Consider the following 13,462-nt stretch of genomic DNA (forward strand, 5'->3'; position numbering starts at 1 on the left):
CCCCCAATACAAAATACCATATTTACCTGAGTGAACATTTCTTTAAAGGGATTCTTGACAGAGAAAAAATCTAAGTCAATATCTAAAACAAACGCATCCCCCTGCTTTAAGATTTCCATAATTTCCTCAGTGCTGGCTGTAGTGTGGCATTGCTGACTTTCAGAACATGAACATGATGGCTCCTGGTAAGCCTGGTCACTTCTCTGTGTCATGGTGTCTTTCATCAGTCCTCCTGAATCCAAGTCACAGTTAGCAGAGGCAGTGTTTTCTGCATTTCCCAGTGTTAGTCTGGGCTTCTTTGCAGAAGACACTGCAGCACTTTCTTTTGGATTGTCACAGAGATTACAAGGTTTCACCAAAATCACATCTAATTGTAATGGTTTTTGGTTCTCCAGCTGATCCTCAGGTACATAAAGACCATCACTTAGGAAGTAATAATCTGTACTTGTAACCCTGAAACAGAAGGAAAAACTATTTTAAAGAAGAATGGACAAATTAGCTGACATTGCAGCATTACAGAAATATAAGAAAAGACATATTTGACAAACACTGAGAGCTGCCTTTACCATTTGTATTCCTGTTCTGTAGAAATGGCATTATGCACATTCTTAGCTGGGCACACACAATTTCCCAAAGTAAAGACTATATTTCATATCTATTTTTTAGCTAGATGTGGCTATTTGAGTAAGTACAGTCCAGTGGTTGTGAATGAAGAAAAGTATATAGTGCCTTGCTCTCCCCCTCCTTGCTGATTGACAATGAGAACAAAAAGGTGCAAAGTTATTTTGGACTATGAGGACTCTAAAGATGGTGAAACATAAAGGCAGAAGGATCATGGTTCCCCAAACTGTGGAGCTGCCACACAGTCTTAGACTGTGCATGCTGAATGCTTACACCAGAAGGAAATAAATCTCTTGTTTAAGCCCATGAGACTTTGGTTTCTCTCATATCAGCTGAATCTAAATCTGAAAAATTTGCTTAAGAGAAAATTAATAACTGGAAATAATTTCTTTTAATAAAAGCTTCCTCTGACATACTTCAAAGCTTCATTAGATTCTATATAACCGCTGTATTTTTAACATGAAAAACAACTTAAAACATACCTATACACTTGTAGAATGTATTTCTAAGGTTGAAAATTTCTCTCTTTTTAAGAGACAGATGTCGTTTTGTTGTCCAGCCTGGGCCCCAACTCCTGGGCTCAACTGATTTTCCTGCCTCAACCTCCTGAATAGCTGGGACTACTGGCTTGCACCACTATGCCTAGCTGGATTTCTGATTCTAGGCACACCAACATGTTCTATTTTCAACTATATTATACCTAGGTAAAAACTTAGAACAATAGAGTCAAATACTTCCAGAGGCATGCCTTATACAACTAAAGTAACAGTATTTATTTCTCACCTGCTCAGACCTAGCATACATAGCTGTAGATTTAGTTTCTAAAAATAGATTAATAACAATAAAAGTAATGCCCAAACTTATTAAAAACTTTTATTTGTTACATTATCTGAAGAAAGATAAAGCTATATTTCCCAGGCTTAATTTATATTCTTTTTCATCATGGAAGTTTTGCTTTGTTCCTAGTTATACAAACACACTCATAAACTTAGGTTGTTTAACCATATGTAATGTGTCTCTTCCATAATATTTTAAATTTTTGAGATGAGGGTCTTGCTATGTTGCCCAGGTTGGTTTTAAACTCCTGAACTCAAGTGATTCTCCCATTTTAGCATCCTGAGTACTGGGACTATAGGCAGTTTCCACCATGCTGTCCTTTCCCATGATTTTTACTTACAGGATTAACTAAAATCATGAGATAATAAAAATAATCCAAATGTCATTATCACATATTAAGTTTTGAATATCTGTCTAGATCATCCAAAATTATTGAATTTGTAGGTTAAATTAGGCTTATTCACTTAGTCAATAAAACTGACTCTTACTCATAGATCAGTATTATGTACAATATTTAATATTGAGTCCTGATTATTTCTTTCAAATTGTACAATAAATACAACTTTTATATCACATAAAATTATTGTGTAAATGGTAAGAACACTTAATACTAATACCAAAGTTAAGAGTATCATTAAAACTATATCAGAAATAAAAAGTATAATTTTCAATGAGACAATTTCATCTTCAATGTATTACCATTTCATCTCATTATCCTTTAGCTTCTAGAAAGTTGTGCTTACACTACTTAAAGTATTCATCTCATCACACAAAAACTTAGAAATTCAAGAACACATAGATATTTCTAAGTATAAACAGAACATCAGTTAAATAAATTATATGACGATAGATGCACATGTAACTCAAGGAAGAGGATGCTATAATTTAACTTAGTCTGAGCTATAATTTAATTAACTAAAACTAATATTAAAATAATATTAAAACCTAAACTCAACTAATTTAGTCATTGTATCTATTAAAAAAAAAAGAAGAGAATCAAAGAAAAAAAATTTACTCTCTCATTTCCTGTTTGTTACATTCAACACATAATAGTTGCATTGGAAGGAGATCGTAAAATGTACCACTGAATATATAAATATATAAGGAAATTAAATGACTTGTTGAGTTTAAATCATTGATGAAGGTCAAATTCTAGAAGATGAAGACATTTTATTAAAAAATTAATTTTACGAACAATGAAATATACACAGTATACGACAGAGGTCAAGCGACTTGAAAATCTGCTTTTGGTGTTTTAAAAACTCTTTTTAGTATGGCAATATGTAAATCAATGGATGTGTAACTGATGTGATTCTGCAATCTGTGTATGGGGTGAAGGTGGGAGTTCATAACCCACTTGAATCAAAGTGTGGAATATGATATGTCAAGAAATTTGTAATGTTTTGAACAACCAACAATAAAAAATTAAAAAACAAAACAAAACAAAAAAAAAACTCTTTTTGGAAGAGCTGAGGCTTAATCTGACCCTATTTGTTTATAGAAATACTTAGTTATTACAAAAATCCAAAATAAGATAGAAATATGCAGCCCCTTTTGTATTTATAAATATGAGTGAATTACCTGATCGTTGTGGTAGAAGTGTCTTTACCTACTAAAAAGTGGTGTCTGCCTTCTCTGATTTGCTGAGCCCATGTGGGATGAAGCCATATTACGTGAGAAAAATGGCCAGCATAAACTGCAGGCATAATCCAATTTTCAATACTTAATTCTCTGGAAAAGAAATAGGGAAGAAGCATTAAAATTTAAGTGTTTTTTTTTCCCCGAATGTCATTTGAGCCACAATATTTTGAGAGCAGTCCTCAGAGTGTAGTTCCTTGGGAGGTTCCTGAGATCTTCTGGGTCACAACTATTTTCATAAAAATAATAGGTATAATTTCCCTTTGTGTGTTGACATTTGCACTGCTGGTTCACGATTAATGGTGGGTTGATGTCCTAAGATTAATCCAGGCAGTGGCACCAAACTCCATGTACACATTTTAAAAGTTCATCAACACTTGTTCTAAATAAAATGAAAATGGCAAAAAGAAAAAACAAAACCCCATGAGCTTAGCAAAGTGTATTTCTCCTCCTCCCCTCCTCCAGTGTTGGGGATTAAACTCAGGACCTTAAGCATACTAGCCAAGAGATCTACCATGAGGGTATACTCATAGGCCCTCTTATTTATCATCTACTGCAAGTTGTATTTCAAACACATAAAAGTTCATCAATAAGAAATCACATTACCCAAAGAGTGTTTCCTTATCAAACACGGTGTCTGCTGGCATATTCACAGGAATAAGGAGGTCTGGATGTGAGTCAAAATGTAAAAAACTTATATTACTGGCAGGAAGATGCTTTGAGCCTATGGCCCGGTATATAAAAGGCAGAACCTATGAAAGACACATACACACATTCAGAAATGGGCACTGAAATCATGAGCATACACTTAAATACATACTAAAAACCAATGTTAAACATAACTGCACATAATTAAAAGCATACCATGTTATTAAAAAGTGAGAGAATAATGGGGCTAGGATTGTGGCTCAGCAGTAGAGTGCTCACCTAGCACGTGGGGGGCCCTGGGATCCTTAGCACCACATTAAAAACAAACAAATAAATAAAATAAAGATATTGTGTCCAACTACAACTGAAAAAATAAATATTTTTTAAAAAGTGAGAGAATAAAATGCATTTATTGTAGATAGTTCAGATGATGACATCAGGCTTTATTTTGTTCCTATGAACTTACAACTTGCATCTCCAGCTGCTGGTTCTAGCACTGACTGTGAGTTTTCAAGGTAACCTAAATCTCAGGGTCTATAAGGCTTTTTTTCCCCCCTTACATCCTCTACAGTTCTAGGTTTAATACTGAATTTGAAAGCATTGCTTAACCGTCACTTTGGCCTTCTCTCAGGCCCATACACTATATGTAGAGTTTCTGTGTCTTTCTCTTAACTTTTTCCATCCGTAATTTTTTTTTTTTGGTGCTGGGATATATAACCCAGGACCTCAATCCTCAATGGTATGCGGGGCAGACGCTCTACCTCTGAGCTATACTCTCAGGTCCTCTTTCCCTCTTATATCCCAAAAAAGCGCCATAGCCTATTAATGATTATTTTAAACAAATTTCTTAGATCCATGACACTCCTTTGACGACTCCCTCTAGTTTAAGGCAACGATTTTAATACTGTAAAGGGGAACGGCCATAAAAACGGAAACATCTTTTAACATTCATAAATGCTGGGCACTGTGGTTAAAGATTTATGAATATAATACGCACGAAAACTCCTATCGGCCCTGGGCGTGCTATAATTATTGTTCCCATGTCACAGACGAGAGCAGTGTTGTTAGTATAAAGCCTTCTGCTTAAACAGCAAGCAAGCATGGCTGTGAAAGAGATGCGGGAGACTGGTGCAAAACCGCGCCAATCCAGTGGAGAGCAAGGGGTCTCGGAGTCAGGGCACCTGGGTTCGAAATCCGACTCGTCGGGGCTCTGAGAGATTCTGACCCAGGGCCGTTTAGCCGCCCGCTCACCTCCTGATGATCCTCCACTACCCACACTGGGAGCTTGGAGTAGCACCTGAGGCGAGTGAGCTCTCCCGCAGAGTCACTCATGTCTGCGCGCCCCTCTGTGTCCCAGAGATTCGGAGGAACCCAGCGAGCACCAGAGAACGCCCAAGTCGCTGCCCCGCCACTCTCTCGCGACGGAAATGCGCGCTCACCCGGTTGCGCTTCCGGATTGGAGCACGTAGAGGGCGGGGGGACGGGCGCCAGAGCGCTCGACATGGACGATTGGTTTAGACGTCCATCGCTCTCGTTGACGGGCCAATCAGTGCGCACAAGGCACTGCGGCGTGCCCAAGAGATTTCCCTCCCTTGACCCAGTTTCGCAGGTTTGCTTTTTAATTCCCTCGGTTTCCTGTTCCGGAGGCGCGGGCGGCGCCACTGTCTTGGTGGTTGTACTATTAGCCTGGTTTTTCTCTGACGGCGACCTCGCTCCCGTTTTGTAAGTGAACGCGGCACCTTGCGGGTTGTGGAAGAGGGAGTGTTTCCGAGTGTTGGGATTTAAATCGGGCTGGAGCCCGTGTCTGGGGATGAAAGGCGCCTGAGAGTTGGGGTCAGGCAGCCTTTCTCCAGATCTGCTGCTAGGGCAAGAGAGTGACCCTAGGCCCGGATCTCATTGATAAATAGAATTGAAAAAGGATGGCTTTCATTCATTTGTGGAGTGCACGTGTGGTCCAGGCCCGGGGCCGTCCGAGTTTCCAAAGGGGCACGAGATCTTGATCTTAGGCAAGTCTGGTGCAGCTCACAGCCTGGCGGGAGATGCAAGCTGGTAATAAGCATCAGCTGGATGAAGGTGACGGGGCTGCCGATTGAACCGGGGAGTTAACACTCTTTGTAACTCTTTTTGCATTGACGTTACTGGACTTATTAATTGTTCAGAACATCTCCCTCAGTTTCCTTGCTTCCGAATAGTAACCAAGGAGTAAGCAGATGCAAGAAACAATTACTTTTCCAGATGCAGTCAATTCCTTGACTTTGAATTCAAGGTTGCACCCAGAACTTTAATTTCATGGTCAGTAGTTTTAGATTTTCGACTATAGAAACATCCAGTAGGATTTGGTAGTAAGCATTCAGTTGTTACACATTGTACAGTTGACCACTTCTAGCTTCAGTTCACTCCTTTGTGTTCGCCAAGATAGCCTGATATTGGTTTTTTTTTTTTTTTTTTTTTTTTTGTTGTTTTTTCGTGGTTCTGGGCATATTATATTTTTAAAAAATACTGTATGAGTTTTCTGAGTCCTGTTGATTCTGTGTCTTACTCATCTTTGAGTTCACAGAGCCTGGGACAGTGCATGCATAAAAGAAGGTATGCTTTCTGGGTGGGTTTTCGTTTCTTTTTTCTTTTTTTGGTATCAGGAATTGAACCCAGGGATCTTAATTATGGAGTCACACCCCCAGCCCTTTTTTTATATTTCATTAGAGGCAGGGTCTCCCTGTGTTGCTGAGGGCCTCACTAAGTTGCTGAGGCTGAGTTTGCACTCATGATCCTTCTGCCTCAGCCTCGTGAGTTGCTGGGATTCCAGGCAAGAGCCACCCTTCCTCTGGGTGGGTTTTGATGATGTGAATCTGCTGATACACATGGAAGAAATATGTACAGAAGTGACATAGAGATCATTGATGATCATACCATTGATGAGAAAGTAAAATTTATCGAGCACTTACTGTGTGCAGGATGCTCTGCCAGGGATTGTGAAGAATACAGAAATGACTGAGTCAACCAATGTGTCATCAAGGAGCAAATAATCTAGTGGAAGAGTCTGACTTGTGCACACATGACTGTAACATGAGCCAGTGTCTGGTAAGTGCTGTAAAAGAAGTAAGTACAGACTAAGAGCAGTGGAAGTCTAGAGGGAATGGGATTATTTCCCAAGGGGAATCAAGAAAGGGTGATAGATTGAAATTCATGGGGCAGATTCATAGAGCAAGAGATTTTAAAGGGAATGGGAACAAAGAACAGATTAACTGGGAAAGTGTGGGGTAGTCAGGGCATCATGGGGAAGGTAATAGATTCTATTGGTGGTGTGTGGTCTGTGACAGGAGTTTTTTTTTTATTAAAAGCATTTTGCTAAAATTCAAATATTTGAAAATCCAGCTATGTTCGCAGTGTTCTTCTGTGGGAATAGTAGAGAATGAAAATAATCATAACTGTCATGTTAACATGATTATAAATATTATAAATATATTTAAATGCTGGTCTTAGTGATTTTTGTGTTTGATCTATGCCTTATTTTACAATGAAGGAAGCTTTTGTGTGAAGAGGCAGCAAGGAAATGTTTCTGGTCCCCAGTCTTTTAACAAATTAAAGATGGCTTTAATCTTTTTAGCTGCTGATAGTTTTGAATCAGTAAAAAAAGAAAGACATCTTGGGTTGGGGTAGTGGCTCAGAGGTGGAGTGCTTGCCTAGCATTCGTGAGGCACTGGGTTTGATCCTCAGCACCATTTAAAAATAAAATAAAGGTACTGTGTACACCTACAACTAAAAAATAAATGTTAAAAAAAAAAGAAAGACATCTTAAAATTTAGTTGGAAGCCAAATGTTGTAGCATACACTTGTAATCTCAGCCAATAGGCTGGGAAGATCACAAGTTCAAGGCCAGCCTTGGTAATTTAACGAGACCCTGTCTCAAAATAAAATTTAAAAAGCTAGGGACTGGGTGCAGTGGCCATGCCTGTAATCCTAGCGGCCTGGGAAGCTGAGGCAGGAGAATTGCAAATTCAGAGCTAGCCTCAGCACCTTAGTGAGGTCCTACACAACTTAGCAAGACCCTGTCTCTAAATAAAATATAAAAAGGGTTGGGGATGTGGCTTGGTAATTAAGTGCCCCTGGGTTCAATCCTGGGTGCCCCCCAAAATAAACAAATAAAAAAAAAAGAGCTAGGGGTGTAGCTCAGTGGTAGAGCTTTGCCTAGCATGTGTGAGGCCTTAGGATTGAGCCCTAGTACCCACTGCCAAAAAAAATAATTTTTTTTTTTTAAGCTGGAAACTTCAGTGCAGTTTAACATGCCCTTAATAGGCTAGATGTGTTGGAGAATAGGAAATCAATGTCAAGATATTTACAAAAATATTTTATAGCACTGGCAGTTTAGAAAACCTGATTATATATATTTTATTCCTTCTATCCTTTAGAACTTATATTCTCTGTGGAAGATGTGACATATCCAGACAGTGCATCATGATGCAAGGCAGTACGTGGTGAGTGGCAGGATATTAGGGATAGCAGTGCTGGGGAGAACAAAGAGAGGAACCAATTCAGGTTTCAGGCCACAGAGGGTGTAAGGGACTTAGATAAATTGGAAAAGTGGAAAGTGTGCTCATTCTTAATAGTGGGCACAGGAGAACAGAGGTTCATGTACAGGAGTAGGATCCTAGACCAAAAGAGTTAATGAAACATCTAGGGCCCTTCCCTGATGAAGTGTGTGGTTCTGAGGACAAGTAGACAATGAAGGTGGAATTATGTAATTAGTCAGTAGATTATGGTCATTGTAGGACCTGCCAACAGGCAGCACTGTGTTGTGAGAGTAGGGAAACCAAAGAAGGCCCCCAGCAGTGATGGTGCTTAAAAGCCCAGCAAGGATGTTACTGTAGTAGCCAGACAAGAGACAAAGGTGTGAAATAGATTAATTCAGGAAGTATTTATGAGCAAAAGTATCAGTAACTTTTATTTATTTAAAAACTTTGATTAAGCTATAGTGGACACATAAATGATAGGAACTTTTAAAAAAAATTTAACTAAAGGGTGAGAAAAGAAAAGTTGACAGATGATTCCCTGGTATATTGGTTTTGATGACCAGTAAATGGTATCATTTATTAAGATGGGAAATTCTAAGAAAGGAGAATGTATTGTTTTGGAGGGGAAAATCATCATTCATTCCTTTTAGGAAATGTTGAATTGAATTTGTGGAGTCAGTGAGACATTGAAGGAGAGAGGTTGAATTGGTAGTTGGCAGCTTAAGTCTGGAGTTCTTTGGTGGCTAGAGATGTAACTTTCGAAGTTACTGAGATGAGTGGTAACTGAAGCAATACAAGTGGTATGATTACCTCGGAAAAGAGTGAATAGAGTGTTCAGGCTGAATCTCTGAAGAATACCAGCTGATCGGGAGCGGGCACAGGAGGAACAGCTGGAGAGGTAAGAAGGATACAGTGAGAGAGTTGTGTCAGGAATTCAAGGAAAAGATCTCTGAAGGAGGGGGCAATTGGACTGAGTGCCACACAGAGTTTAAGAAGGTGATTGAAAATGGCTATTTGTTTTCAAGACAAGGTGGACACTGCTCAGTTCACTCACTGAAGTGATGGCCACAGCTGAAGTCAGATTAGAGTGAACTGAAAGTATATAATCAGCCTTCCACATTCAGGTTTTCTGCATTCACAATTCAGCCAACTGTAGACTGAACATATTTGGGGGAAAAATGTGAGAAATGTCTTAAGAGCAAAACTTGAATTGGCTGTATGCTGAGCACTATGCTAAATCCATGTGGATGAACCGATGTGTCAGCATATCTGTTGGACACCACAGATCCTGTCTCCAGTATTTGTGTGAGCACTGCATCTTATTTGTGTACTGTGTAGGTAGGTCTATGATAGTTGCATCTGTATGGGACACACAGAAACTTTTTTTCTTGTCATAATTTCCTAAATGATATAGTATAACAATTATTTATGTCACATACATTTTGTTGTAAGTAATGCAGAGGTGATTTTTTTTGGTGGGTGTGGGGGGTTGGGGATTGAATCCAGGACCTCACGCATGCTAAGCATATGTTTTACCACTGAGCAATATCCTGGAGATATTTAAAGTATATAAGAGGATGTGCATAGGTTATGTGCAAATATAATGCCTTGTATTTTGGTATCCATGGGGTTGAGGGTCCTGGCATCAGACCCCTTGAATACCAAGGAATGACTATATGCTCTTGTCTCTGTTAACTTGGGTTGCCATTCCAAAATACTATAGGCAAGGTGGCTTCAGAAAAACATTAATTTCTCATAGTTCTGGAGGCTGGAAGTCCAAGATTAGGGTGCTAATGTGGTTGGACTTTCTTCCATGGGGAGGACCCTTTTCCTGGCTTCTAGGTAATTACCTTTTTGCTATAGTCTCACCTGGCAGAAAGAGAGAGGTATCCTGTCTGTTCCTCTTTTCATAAGGGCACTTATACCATCATGAGAACACTCTTAACACTAATTACCTCCCAGAGGCCCCAGGTCCCTATTGCATTGCACTGGGGATAAAGGATTTAACATAAGAATTTGGGGAGACATGAACATTCGATCTGAAGCAACTTTTTCAGTAATTGGTCATGAAAAGCAGGAAAAACAAAGTGCAAAGTGGTGGAAGTCCTGAAGGCCAAGAAAAGTATTTCATGTTGAAATGGACCATAGCATTTTCAAATGCTGCTATATAGGGTCTGATAGTGGGAAGAGGTGAAAGATTGTTGAGGGAGGATGGTTATCTCAAATGGGTGTTTGGGTACGGGATCCAGAGTGCATGCAGCAAGATAGGCTTTGTTGGGAGAAGGGAATTTGGATCAGACAAAGTTGGATGTGGATAGGCTTGTAGAGGAAGTTCTTTTCTCATGGTTTTAGTGTTTCTGTTTGGTAGAAGATAGGTTTATTGTTAACTATGAAGAGGGATCAGGATGTCAAGGATGCCTATAGAAGATTCTTGGTAGTGCTGGTGGACAGGAGAGTACATTGGCTGCTGAAGCAGGCAGGAAATATTGTGGCAAAATCTGTGACTGAATTTATGTGGGCACCAGTCTGCCCAGTTGGGTATATTTTAAATGCTACTTTCTGGTTGGCCTACAGAAGATGAATGTTGGATCATTCTAAAGCTGGGGCATTGCCAGGTTTTTGTAACTGAAGTAGAGTAGGGCAGAGGAGTGTAGGTTATTTAAATATGAGTTATTGAGATGCTGGGCCATGAAATCTATGCTGAGTTGGGAAACAGGTGCAAGTGGGAAGATGGTGGTGTAGGTGTAGAAACAAGTGTGTGGCCAGGGCAATGTGATGAGGTCAGGACTGGAGAGGAATGTGAGCAAGAACATGATAGCAGATGGTTGAATAATGGGATGTTGGTGTTATTTTGAAGGAAGAGCAGCTTTAAGGACTGACAAGTTGTAGGGGTGGACCATGGTCGTGGGTTGGGTGACTGAGGTGCGAAGAGGAATTTATTGGTTGTAAAATAGAGTTTTAGAATCTATAAAGAACTGAGTTTTAGAGGGTTGAGTATTCCAGTAGCTTGACTGAAGGGTCTGTGAATACTCATCAGGATGGTCAGTCATTTGGGAAACCCTGTTAATAGTGAGGGTTTTTTTGTTTTTATTTTATTTTTTGTCTTTAACTTTTCCCTTTTAATTTTTTCCAACAAAGCCATAGAATGTCATTCCACCCAGGACGAGGGTGTCCCCGAGGACGAGGAGGACATGGAACCAGACCCTCAGCACCAGCTTTCAGGCCCCAAAATCTGCGATTGCTCCACCCTCAGCAGCCTCCTGTGCAATATCAATATGAACCTCCAAGTGCCCCTTCCACTACGTTCTCGAACTCTCCAGCCCCCAATTTTCTGCCTCCAAGGCCAGACTTTGTACCCTTCCCTCCACCCATGCCTCCATCAGCACAAGGCCCTCTTCCCCCCTGCCCAGTCAGGCCCCCTTATCCCAACCACCAGATGAGGCACCCCTTCCCAGTGCCACCCTGTTTTCCACCCATGCCACCTCCCATGCCTTGTCCTAATAATCCCCCAGTCCCTGGAGCACCTCCTGGACAAAGCACTTTCCCTTTTCTGATGCCCCCTCCTTCCATGCCCCACCCTCCGCCCCCTCCGGTCATGCCACAGCAGGTTAATTATCAGTATCCTCCAGGATATTCACACCACAATTTCCCACCTCCCAATTTTAATAGTTTCCAGAATAATCCAAGTTCCTTCCCACCCAGCGCTAATAACAGTAGTAGTCCTCATTTTAGGCATCTCCCTCCATACCCAGTCCCAAAGGCTCCCAGTGAGAGAAGGTCCCCAGAAAGGCTCAAGCACTATGATGATCACAGACACCGAGATCACAGTCATGGGAGAGGTGAGAGGCATCGTTCTCTGGATCGTCGGGAGCGTGGCCGCAGCCCCGACAGAAGGAGACCAGACAGCCGCTACCGATCGGATTATGACCGGGGGAGGACGCCATCTCGCCACCGCAGCTATGAGAGGAGCAGGTAAAGGCACATGTGAGGTGCTTTAAGGAACCACATAGGCTCTGACACAGTAGATTTCCATTTACCTGTAAACCAAATAAAATGTGCATTTCAACTTGTAAAAGGAAAGAAAGCACATTTTGGGTTTTGTTTTCAGGAGACAAAGACAATAATAAATAAATAGATGTCAGAAAAAAATGGTTTTGAAAAGCATACAAAATTACCAGCATAGATTCATTTCGACAAATGTAAGACTTTTTACTCTACATCATACCATAGACATTTTAATGGTGATCCTGTGACATGAAAGACCTTGTACTGTGTTTTGTGTTATCAGAGATTTGATTATGTTCAGTGTGATTATCATGTCAGGTTATGGCATTTGAGTTCTTTTAGAATCAGTGATGTGCATATGTTATCAGTCGGGAAGTAAACTAGTTTACAAGTAGAGCTTACTTTCTAATCTTCAGGGTAAGTATGTGTTGTACGTTGTTGCCTTCTTGATTTGTTTCTTTGAAAAGTGAAGTTAAGATTAGTTACGTGTGGTTGTTTATTTATTTATTTATTTTTTGGGCCAGAGATTGAACCCACTGAACTACATCCCCAGCCCTTTGTTTTATTTTATCAAAGTTATAGTTTTGAAATAGCTTTTAGTCTGATTTTGTTGCATTGAAATGTATTCACACTGAAGAAAGTTGTGTTTGAAAAGCACTTCCATTCTAGATTTATGTTTCTTTTTTTCTAAAACAATTTTCTGTATATGTGAGAATGTTGCAATCAACATTCTTAAAACTGAGATTCTTAGGTGGCTTCTAGAAATACTTCAAAGTCACATGCAGAGTTTTATGATTACATATGTGTTTTATCAGAAGCTTGTGGCAGATTTTCAAAGATGTAGGTGTGAATTTGTTACATCATTGGTTTATATGGAAAAATAATAGGACATTTAATGATTGTACTAATATTTATTTGGCCTTTAGTGAACTCCGTGTCCATGAAATTTTGAGGTTTTCATTTTGTCAAGCCAGTAACAGCGCTTCTCTTCTCTTTCTCCAATCATGTCTCAGTTTTCACATTTTCGTCATGGCAATATTGATTTGATTTGGACTGCATATTTTGCTGGTAAGGGGTAATGGCATTCTCTGCCCTGAAGGGAGTAACTAGAGCACAGAGAGGTCTTGGAGGGGAAACATGTTTTACCTTGTGCTCATGGCCTGCGGAGGGGAATGTGTTCCTTATGGGATGACAGTTCTGATTCT

General features: G+C 40.0%; 2 protein-coding genes across 5 annotated transcripts in view; one reads left to right on the top strand and one right to left on the bottom strand.

Annotated features, from left to right (window-relative positions):
* CUNH5orf22 (chromosome unknown C5orf22 homolog) overlaps nucleotides 1-5,186 on the bottom strand; it is a 19,439-nt gene extending 14,253 nt beyond the window's left edge. The window contains exons 1-4 of one of the 4 annotated variants that reach the window (XM_015496392.2): nucleotides 4,996-5,186; nucleotides 3,703-3,848; nucleotides 3,040-3,189; nucleotides 27-453 (exon numbers count right to left, since the gene is read on the bottom strand). In XM_015496392.2, coding sequence (XP_015351878.1) covers nucleotides 27-453; nucleotides 3,040-3,189; nucleotides 3,703-3,848; nucleotides 4,996-5,076 — 804 coding nt within the window. In that variant the 5' untranslated portion in view covers nucleotides 5,077-5,186. Of the gene's footprint in view, nucleotides 1-26; nucleotides 454-3,039; nucleotides 3,190-3,702; nucleotides 3,849-4,925 lie in introns of all 4 variants that reach the window. The other 3 variants (XM_048802952.1, XM_048802954.1, XM_048802953.1) reach the window with 3 other exon arrangements.
* Nucleotides 5,187-5,338: 152 nt separating this feature from the next.
* Drosha (drosha ribonuclease III) overlaps nucleotides 5,339-13,462 on the top strand; it is a 120,826-nt gene continuing 112,702 nt past the window's right edge. The window contains exons 1-4 of the mRNA XM_048802861.1: nucleotides 5,339-5,466; nucleotides 6,696-6,822; nucleotides 8,151-8,216; nucleotides 11,391-12,224. Coding sequence (XP_048658818.1) covers nucleotides 8,197-8,216; nucleotides 11,391-12,224 — 854 coding nt within the window. The 5' untranslated portion in view covers nucleotides 5,339-5,466; nucleotides 6,696-6,822; nucleotides 8,151-8,196. The remainder of the gene's footprint in view (nucleotides 5,467-6,695; nucleotides 6,823-8,150; nucleotides 8,217-11,390; nucleotides 12,225-13,462) is intronic.

The sequence above is a fragment of the Marmota marmota genome, unplaced genomic scaffold (assembly GCF_001458135.2).
Source record: "Marmota marmota marmota unplaced genomic scaffold, marMar, whole genome shotgun sequence".
Classification (NCBI taxonomy): Eukaryota; Metazoa; Chordata; class Mammalia; order Rodentia; family Sciuridae; genus Marmota; species Marmota marmota.